Source organism: Chiloscyllium plagiosum, unplaced genomic scaffold (assembly GCF_037043375.1).
Source record: "Chiloscyllium plagiosum isolate Xiang-an unplaced genomic scaffold, Cpla_swu_hap1 HiC_scaffold_14, whole genome shotgun sequence".
Taxonomy (NCBI): domain Eukaryota; kingdom Metazoa; phylum Chordata; class Chondrichthyes; order Orectolobiformes; family Hemiscylliidae; genus Chiloscyllium; species Chiloscyllium plagiosum.
In genome coordinates, this window is record NW_028270152.1 from 62,622,150 (window position 1) to 62,642,882 (window position 20,733).

Sequence of the window (20,733 nt, forward strand, 5' to 3'; positions counted from 1 at the left end):
GTCTCTGCTGAGCACACCTTCCCATGCAGTCACACATTGTAGAAATCCTGTTGGTGACTGAGTTTAAAAAGAAGAACTTGCACATTAGAGACATCTGGAACAATGCCAACACATGAATGCAATTCCCCCAGACAGCCTATCTACTAGTGCTCGCCACTGCTGTGCAGGTTACACATGACACACACAAACAGACACACACAAAACATTCTCTCAAAAACATGCACACAAGTAGACATATTTAGTCACACAAACGCCCCAAACTGATGTTCAAACTTACATGCTCACGTAAGCACAGAGAATCAATACGCACATTCATTATACACTTTCATGTACACACTCTTGTACATCCACCCATACAGACGCAAATTCATAAATTCATTTTCATATACATAATTTTTTGCACTTTGCTATTGTAAATCTACTATTTTCAGCAATGTCACCTCTTATTGTTCATCATGAATCAGTGCTTTGTTCTTCACTGTACATATGTATTATATTGACATTTACAATCTGATTCCATAATCTTTAAAAGGTGTGCTTTGCAATTCCTGTGGTGAATGTGTGTGGATGGCTGAGTGGGTGGGAGAGTGAATGGATGGGTGAGTGGATGTATGGAGGCAAGCTGTCAAGTCACATCTGGTGTGGGTAGTGGGGACAGCGTCATGTCAAGTAGGTGGCAGTGTCGGTTATGGTGTTCAGTTGAACTACCCTGTCTAATCTGAGACAAGATATTAAACTGTGGAATATTTCCAGGCTCAGTATCGAGGTAAGTCTTGTGCATCTATCCTAAACCTCAGACTTCATAATCGGTGTCAAATTAATTTGCATAGTGTCTTGATGAATGAAGGTCAGTCAGATGAGAGGGGAAAGATTTAAAAGGGAAGTAAGGGGCAACTTTTTCATGCAAGGGGTGGTGTGTGTATGAAATGAGCTGCCAATGGAAGTGGTGGAAGCTGGTACAATTACAAAATTTAAAAGTTAAAAACCACAGAACACCAGGTTATAGTCCAACAGATTTATTTGGAAGTACTAGCTTCATCAGCTACTTCCAAATGAACTTGTTGGACGATAATCTAGTGTCGTGTATTTTTAAATTTTGTCCACCCCGGTCCAAAACATTTAAAAGGCAACTGAATGGGTATATGAATAGGAAGGGTTGAGAGGGATATGAGCCAAGTGCTAACAAATGGGACTAGATTTTTTGAGGATATCTGGTCAGCATGGATGAGTTGCACAGAAGGGTTGGTTTCTGTGCTGTCCATCTCTGTGGCTCTATTACTCTATTAGAAGTTTAAACTTCCTGAGCAATTGCAGTACATGTGCTTTCTAGCTCTTCGTTCACGGGGTGTGAGCGTCGCTGGCTCGCCAAGCTTACATTGCTCATCCCTAATGGCCCTGGAGAAAGTGGTGATCAGCTGCCTTCTTGCCCTGCTGCAAGAATTGTGTCTTGGGGTGGAAGGAGCTGACAAGAAAGGAGAAATCTGACTCAGCAACAGTGCAAGACAGGCGATACCTTTCCAGAGCAGGATGGTGTATGGTTTGGAGAAAACCTCGCAGGTTTTGGTTTTCTCCAGCATCTGCTGTCCTTTTCCTTCTATGTGGTAGTGGTTGTGGTTTTGGAAGGTGTTGTCAAGGGAGTGACTGCGCTGTGTCTTAGTAATGTACATTGGTGGTGGAAGGATTGATTGTTGAAGGTGAGCAATGATGTGCCAATCAAACAAGCTAGATTATTTTAGATAGTGGAATGCTTCTTGAGTGTTGTTGATGCTGTCCCTGCTCAGGAGAATAGAGTGTTTCATCACACTCTGGACATGTAGATGGTGGACAGGCCGGAAGACACAGGAGGTAAGTTACTCACTGCAGACTTCCTAACCCTTGACCTGGTCTGTGCATTTTTATGGCTGGTTTGGTTAGTTTTCTGGTAATAGTATCTCTGCAGGACGTTGATAGATATTTAGCTCAGATGACTCATTTCCAGCAACCACAATCATCTTTTTAATGTGTCACATATGACACTGGCCAGCAGAGAGCTTTTCCCATGATTCCCATTGACTCCAGTTTTGCGTGGGTTCATTGATACCATTGGCCATATGCTACTTTGATGTCAAGGGCAGTCACTCTCACTTCTCACTCAGGCTGTAATGAGATCAGGAGCTAGTGGTGCTGGTGGTACCCAAACTGAGCATTGAGGAGTGAGTTAGAACTATGGAAAAACATAGGAAATAAGAGCAGTAACAGGCCATCCAGCCCTTTGAGCTTGCTACACCATTCAATATAGTCATGGCTGATTATCCAAAGTAGCTCTTTGTTCCTGTTTTCTCCCCATACATGTCAATCCCATTAGATCAGTGGGGATTCTGTTGAGCCACTGCTGCTGATGGACATTGAAGGCAGTGCCCTTGCCACTTTCAATGGTGTTCAATATGGAGGACGGAGGATATTAGGTGAAAATCAGCAGGTTGATTCCTTGCCCATGATGGACCTGATGCCATTAGAGTTCATGGGTTCTTAAGTCAATGTTGAGGACTCCCAGGCCAACACATTCCTGACTATATTCCACTTTGTCACAACCTCTGCTGGGTTTGTCCAGTCAGTGGACCAAAATGTACCTCAGTGATGATGATGATGTCTGGGTCATTGTAAGGTGTCAGTATGAATATGTCAGACTCTCCCTTGAATAGCTTGAGGGATAGCTCTGCACATTTTGCCACAAGCTCCCAGATGCTAGTAGGACTACTATGCAGAATCAACCAGGCTATCTTTTCTGTTGTCATTTTCAGAGCCTAGGTCAATACCAACTGGTTGGTCACACTTCATTCCTTTCTTTAGATTTTGTAGAGGTTTTGTATAACTAAATGGATTGCTAACTACATCAGGAGACAGTTAAATGTCAACCACATTGCTGGATTTTCAGTTACATTTAAGCCAACCTGGACAAGGCTGGAAGATTTCCTTCACTAAAGAACATTAGTGGACCAGAAGGGTCTTTTACAATATTTGACAGTAATCGTCTCCATTAGGATAACATTTTGTAAAAAAATTCTTTAAATTCAAATTTCATCTGCTATGGCAAGATTTGAAACCATGTACCAAGATTGTTGGAGCTCTGGTTTACTAGTCCAGTGAGATTAATATAGCCCCACCACATCTCTCATGTGCGTGAACCACTTCATGACAGAAAAATTCAGATTTCACTGGTCTGGACACTGTAAGATTCAGGCTACTCTACATAGTTTGTTTTTGAGAATAGTTATCACTTGGACACTTGCCCCTTTCTATACCCAGTCTTGCACCTTGCAACATCCTATGTCCCTAAACACTTAAAATTGGACATTTTCCACAAGAAATGCAATGCACACTTTCTAAAGGTTCCCACAATCAGATGCATAAAGGTCAATGTACTCAAATTGTCTTATGGATTAGGATATCTCTCACCAATGTTTCTCCCTTACCTGAAATCTTAACAGATGAGGTTATGAGGTATGATTTTTACCAAGTGTGTTGGCTCAACTATTTGCATTATAACCACCTACTTGTGAATGTAGCCCCATAAATTTTCTGATAGCTTCAACTTTTATTAGGATGCTCAAACTCAATGGTCCAACGTGAACCAGTCCTTGTACATCATAACAGCCCCAAGTTTTAGATTAGATTCCCTACAGTGTGGAAACAGGCCCTTCCGCCCAAAAAGTCCACACCGACCCTCCGAAGGGTAACCCACCCAGACCCATTCCCCTACTAATGCACCTAACACTATGGGGAAATATAGCAAGGCCAACTCACCTGATCTGCACATGTTTGGACTTTGGAAGGAAACCCGAGCATCCAAAAAAACCCCACACAGACATGGGGAGAACGTGCAAACTCCACACAATCGCCCAAGGTAGGAATTGAACCGGAGCTCCTGTCGTTGTGAGGCAGCAGTGCTAACCACTGAGCTACCATGCCACTCTGAAATGAGACACTGTCATTGACCTTGTGTGTCCTGGAATAATGCAAGGGGATAATTCAGATAGGTCGCCATTTTTGTTGTTGAACCAATGTCATACATTGGATAATGCCTTTGTGTCAATGTCAGATGGTCACTGTTGTGCCTGGTGTATCATTGCCCAAGAATGAGAAGTGTGGACTAAAGAGTTAACTATAACTTCACTCTAATAAAAGCTATACGTACATAAGGAGTCATTTCATAATAACATCAAGTGTGCAGTGTTTTTGGTATGTTCTCGCTTACCATCTTGTGTATATAGTTATATTTAATAATGTTATTGATATGGGTGTGACAAATAACCTTCTTTCAACCTTTCAGGCCTGATCATATTATAAAGGACTACCCAGTTGGTGGGCACCAGTTATTCAGAACCTTCAGAATCACTTGTGGGGACAATTGTAAGTCTTCACAAAAATTTTAACTCAAGGTACAACTTCCAGTAGCTATAATGCAATATCATGATAGATTCATGCCAGCTCCAACAGTAGGGTAATATATTTATATGCTCTCCAGGGAAAAATTGGGAAAGGTGGAAGCATTATGCCATTTGACAGTCTGCCTGACACTTTAAGAGAAACAACTAGAATTTATGAGTAATATAGTGAGATTGTTTGTACCCATTGGCTTCGGCAACTGTTAAGAAGGAAAACGTTGTGTGCGATTTACATATTTTACAACATGATCCTCAGGAATTTAGTTTGAAAAGCACCTCCTCTGGCCTCCGGTTAAAAAACAAGTCCTGCTGAAATAAAATGAAACACCCAAGGAGGCAAATTGTGAGAAATAACTAATATACCATTCACTAGACATGAATATCACTATAAATGCTGGCATTTCTATCATCTAGGACAAGGGGCAGCTTTGACTGAGGGTCTAAATCTTTTTGCAAAAGCAACAAAAATTCAAGGACACTGGTGTCATTTGACATTGCTGAGTCCTGAGAGTCTCAAGGAACAGTTCATAGAACACATCAGATCTTGCTAGAAGGAATAAAACTATCTGAATACATTTCAGGCAATTTGTGCTTTTGCAATATTGCTGTGGAGTCTGTATCACATGCACTTTCCATAAATTGTACTAAATTATGAATGAAATTGGGGAAAGGCAGCTTACAGAACTAGGAAACATTTACAACTAAATACAAAATTCTTGTGCTCTGAGTTTTTATTTAAGTTTTCAAAAGGGTTAAATATCTACAAAAGTCTGCATTTAAATGAATCATTCATAGTTGCACAAACAGACACACAATCATTAACTTAAAAACTATCATTGTTGCATGTGGAAGAAAAAAAACTCAAACATATCAGATAACATTTTCCTTTCATTCTTTAATCCTCAGTGATAAGCATGCCTCTGGACAGTCAGTGTTCAGTGCACACAACAGTGTACATCTGCAGTTCTCTGTGTCAAAGTCTACAACAGGGCCATGCAGTTCGACTCAAAATATTGAAGTCAGTGTCAGGAGACTAACATGTCACATGCAACACTGGTTTTTGAACTGATCTGATTTTCCTCCTCATTGGAGGCAATGGTGTCTAATATTGGGAGGACATTAATCCAGTATTCCACTTGATCCCATGGGTTTCTGATTTATTTTCTGGAAAAATATTTTTTTTTACTCCTCCGCCTCCATCTTTGAGATTCCATCTACTTGTTGCACTCAGTAAAACTAGTAGATATTACTGTGAACATTCAATGTATTAATACTCCATCCATTAATCAAAATAGAGGCATTAATTCACATAGAATGAAGATTTCATGCTTTTGATATTGTCCATCCTAGCAGTGACAATACTATGGCTTTAAGTGATGCATTTTGTCCTTTTTTTTCAATGAATGTTGAAACAGAGGTTCCTAGCAGTCTGCTTGAAATCCAATAAACAGATTGTGAAGCCTCGGGTTTTTTTTAAAGTTGGAACAATTAGCAGCTGCCTGAATGGGTAAGGTCAAGTTTCCGCAGAATCAGATTTATTTAGTTTTAGGCTGTTTTAGGCTTCAGTAGCAGTTGCTGGAGTCTTCAGACTGAATGTGGAAATTTATTCCTCTCCGTTACAGCTAAAAACTTATTTCTCTTCCTGCTGCTCGAATTGCATGGGAGACAATCTATTTTGCTGAATTTGCTTTTGTCAAGGGTATGTTTATAGGATGTTAATATATTGGAACAGTTAATTAGCAGTAGTTAACATATATTAAGCATTTGAATAGCTAAAGTTAAGGCAATTCTTTTCTTTATATTTTGTCTGAATTTTAATTATAGTGTACGAATAAAATGTGTTTTGGTTCAAGCCTGACAGTTTGACTAATTGAGTTGCCTCTGGAACACAACATCTTATATTTACCTTTAAAAGAAAATAAAAAGTTAGGGTCTAGACTATCTTCTTAATATTTTAAAAAGGGCTTGGTCTGGTCCATAACACTCAGTCTCCAGAAATGCACACTGAGATTGCAAACATGTTGCATCTGTATTGAATGTTTTATCGTCAACAAAACATTGCAAGGAAATGTCTTAAACTGAAGAAACCCCAATATCTCAATGGGATATGGTCACTAACACAAGAACCAAACTAGTGTACAGATTCATATGAGTGACATATAGCTTAAGCTATCAAGGAGTGCCTATGGGGGAAAAACTTTTGATATACAAGTCAATAGGTTCTATAGGAATTAATGGGCTGGGGACTTTACATGTCGACTGCCCCACATGCTCCAGTTCCCATCATGTGCACCACCTCAATGATGCTCTTAGCTGGAAATGTGAATTCATAACTTTTTACTTCATAGGCCCAGACACTATATATAGTTTCAACTACAGCTAAGAATTAATGCATTTTTAATCTAGAAATCTTGAAGTTATTCTGATGTGAAGCACTGAGATACTTTTCCAAAAGTAACTATGTAAAAAGACAATAATTGCAACTTTATTCTGTCTCTGTCTGAAGTTAACTGGTATCTAAATATCATTGCATTAATAAATTGTACAGATGTAGACTTCTGGCATTTCTTTCTCCAATACATCTAAGTGTCAACTTATCTGCTGCAAGAGAAATATCACTTGAATGTGTTGTATTAGCAGCTGTGCAATAATATCTTAAACAGGAACATTCTCAGCATGAAGACACCAAGATTGGTCTCTCTGTCATAAAAGAAATCCCATCAACAATGTAATTACCCAAGAGCACATTCAAAATTCAAGCTTTACATGCCCTTATGACTTTGTACAATTTGGTCAAATTGAAGCTAACATTAGCCTGGATCCCCTCAGAAACAGTAACCTTAAACTGTAAACTGACAGATATGATTGCTGTTAAGTTTTCTCAGTGCCTCTGTAGGAGGTAATCATTTCTTTCTGTGGCACAGCCCACAGGTACAGGAGTCCATTTCTGTGTCTGACCCATGTGACCACTCTGCCATTGCACAGAGTATGCCGAGGGGTTATCTGACTATGATAGGCATTGCAGCAGAACGTTACTTTTCCCTTCATTCACAGACAGAGGTTACTGGATGATGATGTGGAAATGTGAATCCTGGTTGATTTTCCCTTCGAGAGCCGGGCACAGCAAAACCCTTCCTCCTGCACTAGTTCAGCATTGTTCAATCAAATCATAAGGTTGGCTCATTCACTGCCATTGCCAACTGAGGCAGATGGGGGTCTTCTGGGAAATTCTCACGTCATCTTTTTCACTCAAGAATGCTTGTTTAAATTAAACTGCAAAATACAATGGATGCAATTCCAAGTGCTGATATTTTGTTAGTGATCATCCGAAAGGATTTCACCTTTACAATAATATACAGCTGTATACATTGAATGCCAACGGCAGTTTAATTTTAGCTCAAACTCCCCCCACAGGAATGTCCGTTCAGTAGATTCCAGACTAAATTTTCCATGAGCCATTTCATGCCATGCCCTCAGGTTGTTTTTTTTAATTCTAAATATATAAACATTGAAAGGAATCTAGCAGAATCCCTCCACAATATTGTATAAAGGGACTGTACAAATGAGACTGCAATGTTTTTATCCTCAACCAGTATAAAATCTTGCAGCCTTAGATTGACAGGTTCTGAAGGGTGAAGGTATATTTTAGGTCTTGAAATTTGAATGATAAAAGATAGCCAGCCATATAGTGGTACTAAACACTTCACATCCATATCCTTCTTTTCCAATCTAATTGGGAGAGAAGAGATACCATTGGTTTCCCAGAGACCTATAAGTGGGAGAGGAGTTCAGTATATCAACACCCATTGCATGCTTAATCCAAACAATTTCTTTCAATATTTTCTGTCATCTATCCAGCAGTGATCTACAGCTGAATATCGTCACTTTTACAAATGTAAACCTACATCTAACAACTATTTATATAGAAGTATTTCTTTTCAAGCAGTCAGGGTTGTGTGCAGCAGTGTTTTACGGAGAAGGTGAATGCTGAGATTGAGCATTTTATTGAGTTTTGAGAAGATTTGTAGCTCAGGTTGAGGTTCTGGCTGTAGATTTGCTCGCTGAGCTGGAAGGTTCAGTTTCAGATGTTTCGTCACCATACTAGGTAACATCATCAGTGAGCCTCCAAATGAAACTTCCAGCTCAGTGAGCAAACCTACATCAATTGAGCATTTTATATTAAAAAAGGGTCATTTCTATGGATGGTAAAGTGTTTCGCTCAGAGGGGCATTGCAAAATAATCAATTAATAACACAAACCTCAACATGGTCTTAATATGAATCTTGTAGAGATTTTAAAGGATCCTTTATTTTTCTGCCTTTATATTCGATATGCTGGTTTATGTGTCTATGTTGTAAGATGGCGTCAGAGAGTGGTGACACTATACAATACTTTTCATTGTATTTTGTAACATGCATTTACAAAATACAGTGACAATAAATAAAACAAAAAAAATGCCCACTCTGTTGAACTACTTCACTCATAGAAACTGGTTACGGTATCATAGTTAGATCTGCTTCCTATGCTTTTAGCTGACTAAACTTTCTTAGCTTTAATGTGTACTGCATATGAAAACACAACATGGATCAGTGTTCCAGGGAAAGCCCATCATATTTTCTTGGTGCTTTTGTAACAGGATGTGCAGGACAGCTTGGATTGCTCCAGCTCATAGGACTTTCCCAACAGTGGCTGCTCACATTCCAGGCAGCAGAAATGTTTCTTGTGCCATGTCAGTCCTTCACTTTCTACGTAGTCTTCTGAGAAAATTAACTGTAACAAAGAAAGATTGCGTTCAATACAGGATTTTATTTCCTCAAAGCAATTCTCATTTAGATTTCCATCAGCCCTATTCCAGATACTTGTGTACCAATTGGGGCCATCACTTAAATGAACTACATTAAACCACGCAACACTCCAATAGCACTATGAAAATGTATGACTGGAGTACTTGAACTTACGATCTTCTGACTTAGCATACGCTATCAACCCAGCTAAATGCATAATTTCATGACCAAAGTATTATCAAACTCAAAGACTGGACCCATAAATTTGGTTACTACTTACATCATCCCATTCCAGACAGATGCACTCCACTGGATTGTATATGGTGTTGATACTAAATGCCAATCCAAGGCCTATGGAATGTTACTTTTATAAATATGACCATTAAGTTCACAAGATCAAGCCCAGCATGCGAGAGATCAAACCCTCATGGGGAAAGCCCAGGTTGGAGTGACTGCAGGCCCAAGACTAAAGAATGACTATAATTTGGAACTTGTAACTTTATTTTTTATTTACTACTTTATACTGTAATATTGAACTTTTAACTTATTTCTTTGTTGCCATTTTTTGCTGAAGATTTTGCGTCTACTTAAGGTGGAGCCTTGAATGGCAAAATGGAATGTTTTCACTGTACTCCTGTATCCCCGTATTTGAGTACACGTGATAATAAAACCTAATTCTACATTTGAAAGTAAATATCATAATTGTGTGTAAAATTAGCCTTTGTACAGATTTCCATTGAAGCGTGGCCAGGTTAACTCCAAAGAACAGCCAGAGTGCGGACCACTGTTCACAAATCTGTACGTTAGGAATAGATTCATATTTTGGTGTCATCTCTGGGCATGATTGTTAAACTTAGATAGAGCCACTGATCCTGATGTCTTACATGATATATTCAGAACCGTGGGTTAGTTTGAAGATCAATGCTACTGATGGTTTTTCTGACAGCAATATTGTGTGGAAAACATCGGCAGCCAATAATGAAGATCATAAAGGGCCCTTTATAAAGGAGAACTTTTATACCAGACTGCAAATAGCTGCTACAAATCACCCTGCACTCAAGAGCACAAGGAGTAATGAAGAACTGGATCCTGTGGACCCTTTGTTCTTATGTAGAAGGATGTGGACATGTATCTCTTTATTGGGGTGTTACTACATGATGCACACTCAAAGCAAAGAAACTGAAATGTTATGCTGAGATCCTCTATAACCTACAATTTTATTGAAATGAGACATGCTCTCCATTGTATGATGTAAAAGATTGAATGAAATCAGCATGACAATGTACAATCTGTGGCCATTTGAACAAGATGAAGAATGCAATAGATCTTTCAGTTTTATTCTATAGATTAAGGACAGCAACAGTTTGTGAATTATTATAATTATGTACGTACTTAATGATTATCATTGTGCAATCTCTTTATTGTATTAAACTTTATTTTTCTTTAAGTGATTGTCTATATCTATGTAAATAATTATGATTACTTGTTTTCATTTGTAAAATCATCATAACTTGGCATCTGCCATTATAGTGATTTTTCAATAAAGTGGTTATCTATCTCTCTCAATCAGGAGCTTGGCTGAGCAAGTAGAGTGGGAAAAAAATTACTTCCTTCAGGTTCTTTGCTCTGCTGGTGAACTTGTACATCTCTGACCAGCTTACAGTTCTGCCAAGTTCATCAGAAGTGCAGAAACTTTCTGAAGCTGTAGCTGTGTTATTCAGGACCGACTGTACTGTTGCAGCAGTAGCTTTACGTGTGGATGGTTGCCCTGGGCATCGCTTTATTTTGCAAAATCCAGAGTTGCAGAATGAAGATCACAGGAGGTGATATCTGTTTTATTTGGACCCATCCAACAGAGTATCACTACAGCAGTGGCAGTGGTCCACTTGTACAGTTTAATTTGCAGGCATAAGCCAACACGAAAGACTATGTTGTGTGACCAAATTTTTTCCACGCAGGATACCAATGTTTCCAATTACAAAAAACCCACCTCATCACAGGCAACACAGCGGTACTTCTCACTCTCACAGAAATGGCGACCACATAGGAGCTTCCCACTCTTCCAAAAGTAGATGAGATCCACCAGAGGTTCTCTGCACCAGCTACACAAAAAACACGCTGGGTGCCAGAGCCTGTCATACCCTGCTCGCTCCCCATACACCACGGGGTTCTCGTTGCTAACTGGCTGCTTGCAAAGCTCACAACACTGAAACAAAGGAGAGAAACCCAACTCATGAGTGACAGTGCAATAATAACTCAACTAAACACTTACATCAACAAAACAGAGTTTAATAACAAGGTATGACGTTGCCCTTAGCAAAACCACAATGAAGCTCTCGGGAGCAGAAATAGGAATCTTAATTGTGTCAGACTCATAAATAAACTTTCCCAATAGTAAGATGAAAGTTGGGAATTAAGTTCTCTGAACTTTAAAGGTTCAGTTTACCAGCAGCAAGCGTGAGAAACCATTTTGTAGGCATTTGGGTGTCATGCATGTTCAGTGAAAAGACCTGTTCACCAGAATTAAGCTACCTTTCATAATTAAGTTATCCATATGTAATCAGGCCATGCCTTCTAATCCTTGACTGCATACAAGCGGTATACCACAGATGAGGCATTGTATTTGCTGGAATTTGGAGTGAATAGCCATTTCTTTGTCCCCTGTGTGGAGCGTTCCTCAAAGAGGTATTGATTGAGATTGGATGGGGGAAATTAAAGCGGTTTAGAGCATGGAGCAGGCTAAGTGAAGCAGACTGTGTGGGGATGAGAGGCATTGTGCCTCCTGTCAAGGGAGGAAGGGTAATTTCTTCACAAATGTGGTGTTTCTGTGACTGGGCAATAGAAGGATCTTCTCGACAGGCAGTGTAGTGGATAAATGGTCCTAAAGAATGGGGTTGGTGATGTCCTTATTGGAGTCCTTAGGATTAAATTTTAGGGTAGTCAGGGGATGGAACAGTGACAATAAGAGCAGAGTGAGACTTAGTAGATTGACAATCATGTGGGCACCATCTGGACAATGTTAAGCAGCAGCCTCAGAGGGATGACATTGCAGTGAACACTACCTGATAGGTTGACAGATGCATTCCCAGGCTGCAACTCCATAAATAATGCCCAATGTTCAATCCTATACACGGCAAGATACTCACAGATACTACTGCTATTTTACTATGGCACAATAAATGGTGCATCCACAGACCTGTAGCCACCAATTGAGAGGGAATTAAATGCAAAGCCTGAAAGACACAACAACATTGTGGAAACTGGCAACATAATAAAAGGCAACATATTTGACAACTGTGATTAAACATGCATTTTCAAGTGAAATTTATATATGTTCAGGCCTGTGTCACCACTGTGCCTTAATAATGTCTTAAGCTTTCTTTTCACACCAATACCCCTGAAGCTTTCTCAACATCCACAGCTAAGGTGAAGGCAGCTGCTGACTGCTGTACCCTGATGACCAAGGTGACTTTGGCTGGTATCCTGGTGAGCTGGGGATTAGAGGAATCCAAGTCTGCTGGTGCATCCTCCTTGGCCTCACCTGTGAGAGACACTGTGGCATTGGAAGAGGGGAATTAGAAAGGCAATGTCACCTTTTGAGTATGCTGGAATAAAACATCCATTCTTTACGCTTCTTTTGCATGTGAGTGTGGTATGGCACATCCATCAAGAAAAGGGGCACCTGAAGTGATATTTAGGTGCCTTATCCCCTTCTTGTCTAGTGAAGCTGCACCCATGCCAGCACAATGGATTACAGGTCCAAATGCATATGCCGCAGCCACTGCGTGTTCTACTGGATCTGGGTCTCCAAGACATGATCTCAAAGACAACCAAGTGCTCACATGCCAGAGACATGATAATAGACAGAATCTGGATGGCTTCCTCCATCCTTTGCTTAATTCTGTTTGCAATCTCTGGAACCTCTGCTTCATTTTCTTCTGTTGACTCGACATCTCCAACAAGTCTCTTAAAGCCAAGTTTACAGGCCTAGATTTTCTGCATCATCTGCTTCAGGCTCAACAGGAGCCCGCCTCCTCAGTGGTCAGATCCTCCCAATTTCCTAATGTAAGGGGTAAATTTAAAATTAACTCCCGAATCACGGGTCAACTGAGATCCAAGGAGCTTGGAATATGAGGTAATGCTCACTAACCTGTTTAGCAGTAGTCCTCTCTGAAATTTGTCCATCAATACCAATTTGGCGTTACATAGGGCTAGTTCAGCTGCAAGTGGCACTGCTTGTCCAGGCTGAGTCTGTCGCGGAACCCACCCTGTTTACACTGCGGAGTGAAATTCCCAAATGTAGACCTATCCTCTTGGTTATGGAATGCCAATGTGGCAACATTCCCTGCATAGCCAGGACCATAAATGGCAGTTGTGCGTTTGACTGAAGCATGCCTTTGCACATTTCAGGGTAAAAACTTGACAAAAGTACATCACCTTTCAAGAATAAATTAGTTAAAGCTTTACCGGATTAATTTACAACTACAGCAATGAAACTTGGACTGATTCCCTACTCACATTCCCCAAACTGAGAATGACACATTGTTTTATCTGTCTGGATTGTGAAGAAAGGAGTCTGTGAATGATATCAATCACACCGCTAGCTCTCTGCCCCCCCCCCAAACAGACTATACTTCTTTTGTATATTTTACCATTCACTCAATTGCAGACAGCCACATAATTACTTCAGAGTTAACAAAAAGTTTTGGTTTTGCTACCACCACTTCTGTAGCAATCATCAAGTGAGAGGAGATATATTACTGTACCAGAGATTTACTTTATAAATTATTGAGGCCTACAGGTGGTTTCCAGCTGCCAATTTGTGCCTCACCACTTGGTGAGGTCTGGATTTAGCTGTCTGTAAAAATGGGCACTGACTAATGCACAGAGAGAGGAAGACAAAGGTGGGGGAGCGAGATGAGAGAGTGAGAGACCAGGCGAGAACAAAAAAATAAGTAAAACAGAGAACTGAAAAGTGGTGAAATAAATGAACAGTTTAACTACTTTGGTAGAACAATTGGGCAGTACACAGAAAATTTCCAGCTCTTTCACTAATGATGCCAAGAAACGGTCAACGCAGGACAGACAAGTTGACTGTCTCAGTGAAAGGAAGGGCAAAATAAGATGGGAGAAAAACGTAGAAACAGCCAATTCATTACATCTGCATTTTGTGATGTTTCACTGACAGTCTTTGGAATCTGCCATTCCAAACCAGAAACACAAATCTTTGGACAAAAAGATTGCGATAGGAGGAATGGAAGAAAGAAAATCTCTTCAATATGTTGTTTAATACTCTTCTTTGTGTATAGGGGAGGCAAGGTCTGATGGTATTGTCACTGGACTAATAATTCAGACACCCTGGCCACGTCCTGGGGAGCATGGGTTCAAATCTCACCAGAGCAGATGGTGGCATTTGAACTCAGTGGGGATAAAAAAATCTGAATTTCCAAGTCTAACGATGACCATGAATCAGTTGTCGGAAAAATCCTTAAGGGAAGTGTCCTGCCATCCTTACCTGATCTGGCCTACATCTGACTCCACCTGCAGCAATATGGTTGACTCTTAAACTGCCCTCTGGGCAATAAATGCTGGCCTAGCCAGCGATGCCCTCATACAATGAACGAATAAAGGGAAAATCAAATACTACTTGGCAGTGAGAAATCTGTCCCATCTATACATAAATGGTACTTTGAAATGATAAAACGTATCTAGATCCAACACTTACATCTATATTTCCTTTAATACTCCTCAGATACTATCAGAAACAAATGGCTTCAACACCTCAGAAACCAATGTATGTTTAGAACTGTATTAATGCTACAAAGTGACAATAAAACAAACAGTCAGGAAATGGAAGAATCTTTGACTCAAAGTCTTGTAAATACATTTTCCCCATAGCTGCCCCTACTCTTTCCCTTGCCTGCAAACATAATAGCTTTCAGCATTATCAAACTCCTTGATCAAATCAAGACAGATCATTTCAATTTTCCATCTGTCCTGTCTTGCACAGGTTCTACTGATTAAATAATGCATTAATGTCAGAAACCGGCAACAGTTGGCATCTACTGAACTGGATCAAAGAGACAGAAAGATCAAATGCTATTAACATATGGTGATAATTTTTAATTTTCAATGAACATGTGGTGCAACATCTGAAATCAGAAAGATTTTAACAGGACAACATTCAAATGAAAATTAAACTGTCAGCATTTCTGCGACCGGTAGGCGCACAATACTGGTCCTCTACTTTTTGTCATTTACATAAATGATTTGGATGCGAGCATAAGAGGTACAGTTAGTAAGTTTGCAGATTACACCAAAATTGGAGGTGTAGTGGACAGCGAAGAGGGTTACCTCAGATTACAACAGGATCTGGACCAGATAGGCCAATGGGCTGAGAAGTGGCAGATGGAGTTTAATTCAGATAAATGCAAAGTGCTGCATTTTGGGAAAGCAAATCTTAGCAGGAATTATACACTTAATGGTAAGGTCCGAGGGAGTGTTGCTGAACAAAGAGACCATGGAGTGCAGGTTCATAGCTCCTTGAAAGTTGCAGGTAGATAGGATAGTGAAGAAGGCATTTGGTATGCTCTCCTTTATTGGTCAGAGTATTAAGTACAGGAGTTGGGAGGTCATGTTGGGACATTGGTTAGGCCACTTGAAATATTGTGTGCAATTCTGGTCTCCTTCCTATCGGAAAGATGTTGTGAAACTTGAAAGGGTTCAGAAAAGATTTACAAGAATGTTGCTAGGGTTGGAGGATCTGAGCTATAGGGAGAGGCTGAACAGGCTGGGGCTGTTTTCCCTGGAGTGTCAGAGGCTGAGGGGTGACCTTATAGAGGTTTACAAAATTATGAGGGGCATAGATAGGATAAATAGACAAAGTCTTTTCCCTGGGATCGGAGAGTCCAGAACTAGAGGGCATAGGTTTAGGGTGAGAGGGGAAAGATATAAAAGAGACATAAGGGGCAACTTTTTCACGCAGAGGGTGGTATGTGTATGGAATGAGCTGCCAGAGGAAGTGGTGGAGGCTGGTACAATTGCAACATTTAAGAGGCACTGGGATGGGTATATGAATAGGAAGGGTTTGGAGGGATATGGGCCAGGTGCTGGCAGGTAGCACTAGATTGGGTTGGGATATCTGGTCGGCGTGGACAGGTTGGACCGAAGGGTCTGTTTCCATGCTGTACATCTCTGTGACTCTATATTCAGTAGGGCATGGTTACCATAGAGGAATCAATCTTACCTATCTTAACAGTGTTGAGTGTCTGACAACTTGTGGGTCCCAAGAACATTATTTGAGTCAGCAAAAAAGGCCAGGCATGATTATGTTAGATTTTCAGACCAGCAGCATTCTGTATCATTGGACTGTAGGACTCCTATTACTAAGCTAACTACATTGATGGGGTGAGGAGAGCTATGAAGAAATTCCTAGCCATGACACTTCCAGCATCATCAGCCATAATAATCCCTTAAATAGCAAAGGTGGACACATCATCACGGTAATGATGTGTACTTGGTGTCCTTGTATAATCATCATGCAGCACAGAAACAGACATATGGCAGGAAGGGGGAGTAAAATAATGACATTAAATGTAGAACTGCAGAGGTTTATAACACAGAAAGAGGTTATTGAACCTTTGCTTATTCTTAGCCTAAGATCTCCTAAATTAACTGTCCTGTTCTATTGTCTCCAATATGCACCATATTTTTCTCTCCTCCAATGTTTATCACAAAAGAATAAATTAGAGATTGTCACAAAGGAATACAACAAGAACTTGTGACTTAGTTTTCAGCAATCTGCTGACCAACAATGCCTTGAAACAGAATTGCTGACCAGGATAACAACTATATTCATTTTCAGATCATCTCAAGACATGTACATAAATATCTTCTGATAAATATTTCCTTGTATTCATGCATAGGTGATAGGTGATTCTGGTTTGGCAAGCATTTATTGCCCATCCCTAACTGCCCCACAAACTGTGGCTTGTAAGGGCCATTTGAAAGGGCAGTTAAGAATTGACTGCATTGTTTTAGGTCAGGGATCAGACCAGCTAACGTTGGCAGGTTTCTTCAGTAAAGGGCATTAGTGAACCAGATGGATTTTTTACAACAATCGACAATGGGTTACATGTTTGCCACTAGGCCAGATTTATTTTAAAAATTGTATTGGAATAACCGCCTTGGCAGGATTTGGACCCATGCTGCATAAGGGACTCATGAGCAGAACGACAACACCATAATGCTAATGCCTCCCCCTAGCACACTAGCATCTGGGCATGACAAGTGTTCTCATTTCACCTTCCGGGGAAACCTGAAAGTTGAGAAGGAAGGCTCAATCCTCAGATGTTTATCGTGAAAAAAAATTCAGCTGTTGGACATTAAGGAGGCATTTGGAGAATCTATGAAGGTTTGGCACTCTGGCTCAAATAAATTCTGTAATGTTTCTAGCAGAAAAAACTGAACCTTGCACATTTGGGCTGTGTCTGGAGAGAATTCCTGAAGGTGAAAAATACAAAGCAAAAGCAGCTCTGTCACATTGAGAAAAACAATTTGCAGAGTTAAAAGTATTACATAATATTCATGTGGAGGAAAGGCAAAGGTGATGACTTGCATGGTTTTGAATACCAGATAAAATAAAAAGGACTGTGCGATGATCCTTGACTTCAGTACTATAGGGATTGGGGGGGGTTTGGGGTGGGGTGTGGGGGGGGGTTGGGGGAGGGAGGGGGGGGCATGCCATTCAGATCCTAGAAGTCAAAAGAGGACTCCAACTGTCATTATGGTATTGATAAGACAGTGTTGACATAGTGACAGTTAGAACAATAGCTTATATTTTTATAACATCTTTGCTGCACCAACAAATCACAAGAGTTATTAAACAACATTTGGCACCAAGCCACACAAGTAGATATGAGGAGAAATCACTAAACATTTGGACAATGACACGGATCTTAAGAAGCGTCCATAAAGGAGGATGCAGAGATTGTGCAGCAGCAAAGTTTTGGGAGGAAACTTGTAAGCCCAGAATCTTTGCAAATGAAGTTTCATTCACTCATGATGGGGACGATTAAAATGGAGGATGCCCAAAAGGCTAGAATTGGCGAAGCCTAGCTATCTCAGAAGAAAGTATGAGGTTACAGAGTAAGGGAGGGATGAAGCTTTGGAGGGATTTGAAAACAAGTGTTAGCATTTGAATATGAGGTGTTGATTAACCAGAGGCCACTGTAGGGTTAGCAAAGACTGGGTTGATTGGGGAATGGGGTGTGGCTCAAGTAAAGACATTGGTAGCAGAGCTTTGGATTAGCTCAAGCTTATGCAAGGTAGGAAATGTTTAGGGAATAGAAAGGCATGGTCAAGGTTTTCAACAGCAGTTACACTGAGGTGTTATGGATTCAACCAATGTTTCAGAGATGGAAATGGATGGTCTCAGTGATGGTGTGACCAGAAGTACATCATAGGACCAAATATGACACTGTGGATGCATACAGTCTGGCTTAGTCACAGGCAGTTATTAGGGATGGGAATATTGCCCTAGTTGGGAATGGAGTTTGTGGTGGTAACCAAAGATGATGGATTTATTACTGTTGTCACAGTTGCACAGAGCATTACTTGGTGACTTTGAAAGATGTAGTTGAAATTATTGTGGCAACGGGAGAAATTGATTGGAAAGAATTCAAGCATGGAGTTCAGGGCAAGATGTATGTGGATTTGGGGGAAATAGCATATCCAAGGAGTTTGATCAGGAAAGGAAACTTGGAGATTGGATGGTCGTGTACTTTGCAAAAATTGAGGGATTAAAGTTGGAGGTTTTAAGGAAAAGAGAGATCATAGTAAATTTGAAGAAGGGAAGAACAGAACCTGAAGAGAGAAAACTGTCAACAATGTCAGCTAACATGGGATTCAGGAAAAGAAAGTGACTGGTCAATGCATCAGAATGTGAGTCCCACGTCAAGGATGAGTTTGGTTTGTGCTAGTGGAGGAAATAGAAGCGAACCAGAAGTCAGAGAAAAATGTTTAGTTGAAAGTCATTGGGGGAGCCTAGCCCAGTTGGCTTGAGGAAGAGACAGAAGCAGCTGAGGTAACTGCAACTGTGGTCTCAGCAAATAGAATCCCATGAGCTCCTCATCAATGTTGAATTTAGGAATTCAGAAAAAATGCACAAAATTCAAATTATTTTCACATCAAATTCACTGTTCTCAGACACAGCTTGAATGTATAGAGCATTTACAGGCTTCTTGAATATAATATAATTTGTGACTTTAAACCTTTACACATGGGCTAATGTATATACAGCAGTATTCTCTAAACTATAACATGATAAGTGGCCCGTCACTCTGTTTGATGGTGTTGGATAAAGGGAGGAACACTGCCCAGCACAGCAAGACAGCACCATACTTTTCTTATAGCAGCACAGAAGCTGTCACATCTACCAGAATCTTAAAGCATTTGTATAACAGCTCAACAAAGAATGGAGACTAGAAAATACAGTGCCCCTATTAGTGCCTTGATGGCTTCAGATTATCAAGTCAGCCTTGTACCAACTGAAATATTAGATGCGAGTTTATAAAAGGTCTGTGCATTCCTTGGGATGAGATGTCACACTGTTTGAAGAAAGTGGTAAACAGGACAATATTAAAAAAACCCTTAAACTTTTCTAAAAAGGCAAACATTAGAATTTTGGAAGTTAACAGTGAGCTCTTTGTGTTGAATGTAATCAGCTAGCCACCAGGCAAGGAATGTAATTTCAAGCATAGCCAGAGATCAATTTACACACTTTTATTCTCTCCCTCTCCTCAACAAATATCTTTACCTGTACTAACAGGCTTCCAAACATGATGACTACCTGCCATCTATCACATTCTAGTCCGGCTACGACGTGTGTCGCAAAAAGTCATCACTTGTGGCCCTCACTGTGCACCAGACAGAACTGAGATCTGCAATACATCATCCAGCTCATAATTTGAACCATAACTAGTTTCAATTAGGATTGGGGCATCCATGAACTCTCCTAATTATGGCTCACATTTTTACACATGGTTGCAATTTCCAACATAATAAGATTGCTAATCACTTTAGAATCTAAAATGAAATGGCCTGTGGAGCAGGAAAGCCTCCAAACATTAGAGAAAGGTTGAACTATTGAGGATAATACATTTCAATTCAAAATGGGAGGTTTCAAAATATTAGTCCCCAACTTCTGGAACTGATTTATTTTTCTTTGGACTTCTGATGAAAAAATCTCCCCTCTCCTGCACTGCATGATGACACAGATTGCTCACCCATTGTAGACCCCATCGGAATGGCTAAATGTGCACCAGAACAATACCCACCCTTTCTTCGCAAATATATAAATGCAAAGATAATAAGTGACTCTTTTCCATCAACAAGAAAACAACATCTTCTAATTACAGTTGGTGGAAACCATGACCAATCATACATCACATCATAAGTGAATGTAGGCAATCTGAAAACACACTGGTATTTTCTCACGGAGTTATGTATTTGAGGTTTGCCTATTG

At 40.2% G+C, this 20,733-nt stretch overlaps 1 protein-coding gene across 1 annotated transcript in view; it reads right to left on the reverse strand.

Annotated features, from left to right (window-relative positions):
- Positions 1-5,137: 5,137 nt before the first annotated feature.
- lmcd1 (LIM and cysteine-rich domains 1) overlaps positions 5,138-20,733 on the reverse strand; it is a 65,886-nt gene continuing 50,290 nt past the window's right edge. The window contains exons 5-6 of the mRNA XM_043708407.2: positions 11,199-11,414; positions 5,138-9,194 (exon numbers count right to left, since the gene is read on the reverse strand). Coding sequence (XP_043564342.1) covers positions 9,033-9,194; positions 11,199-11,414 — 378 coding nt within the window. The 3' untranslated portion in view covers positions 5,138-9,032. The remainder of the gene's footprint in view (positions 9,195-11,198; positions 11,415-20,733) is intronic.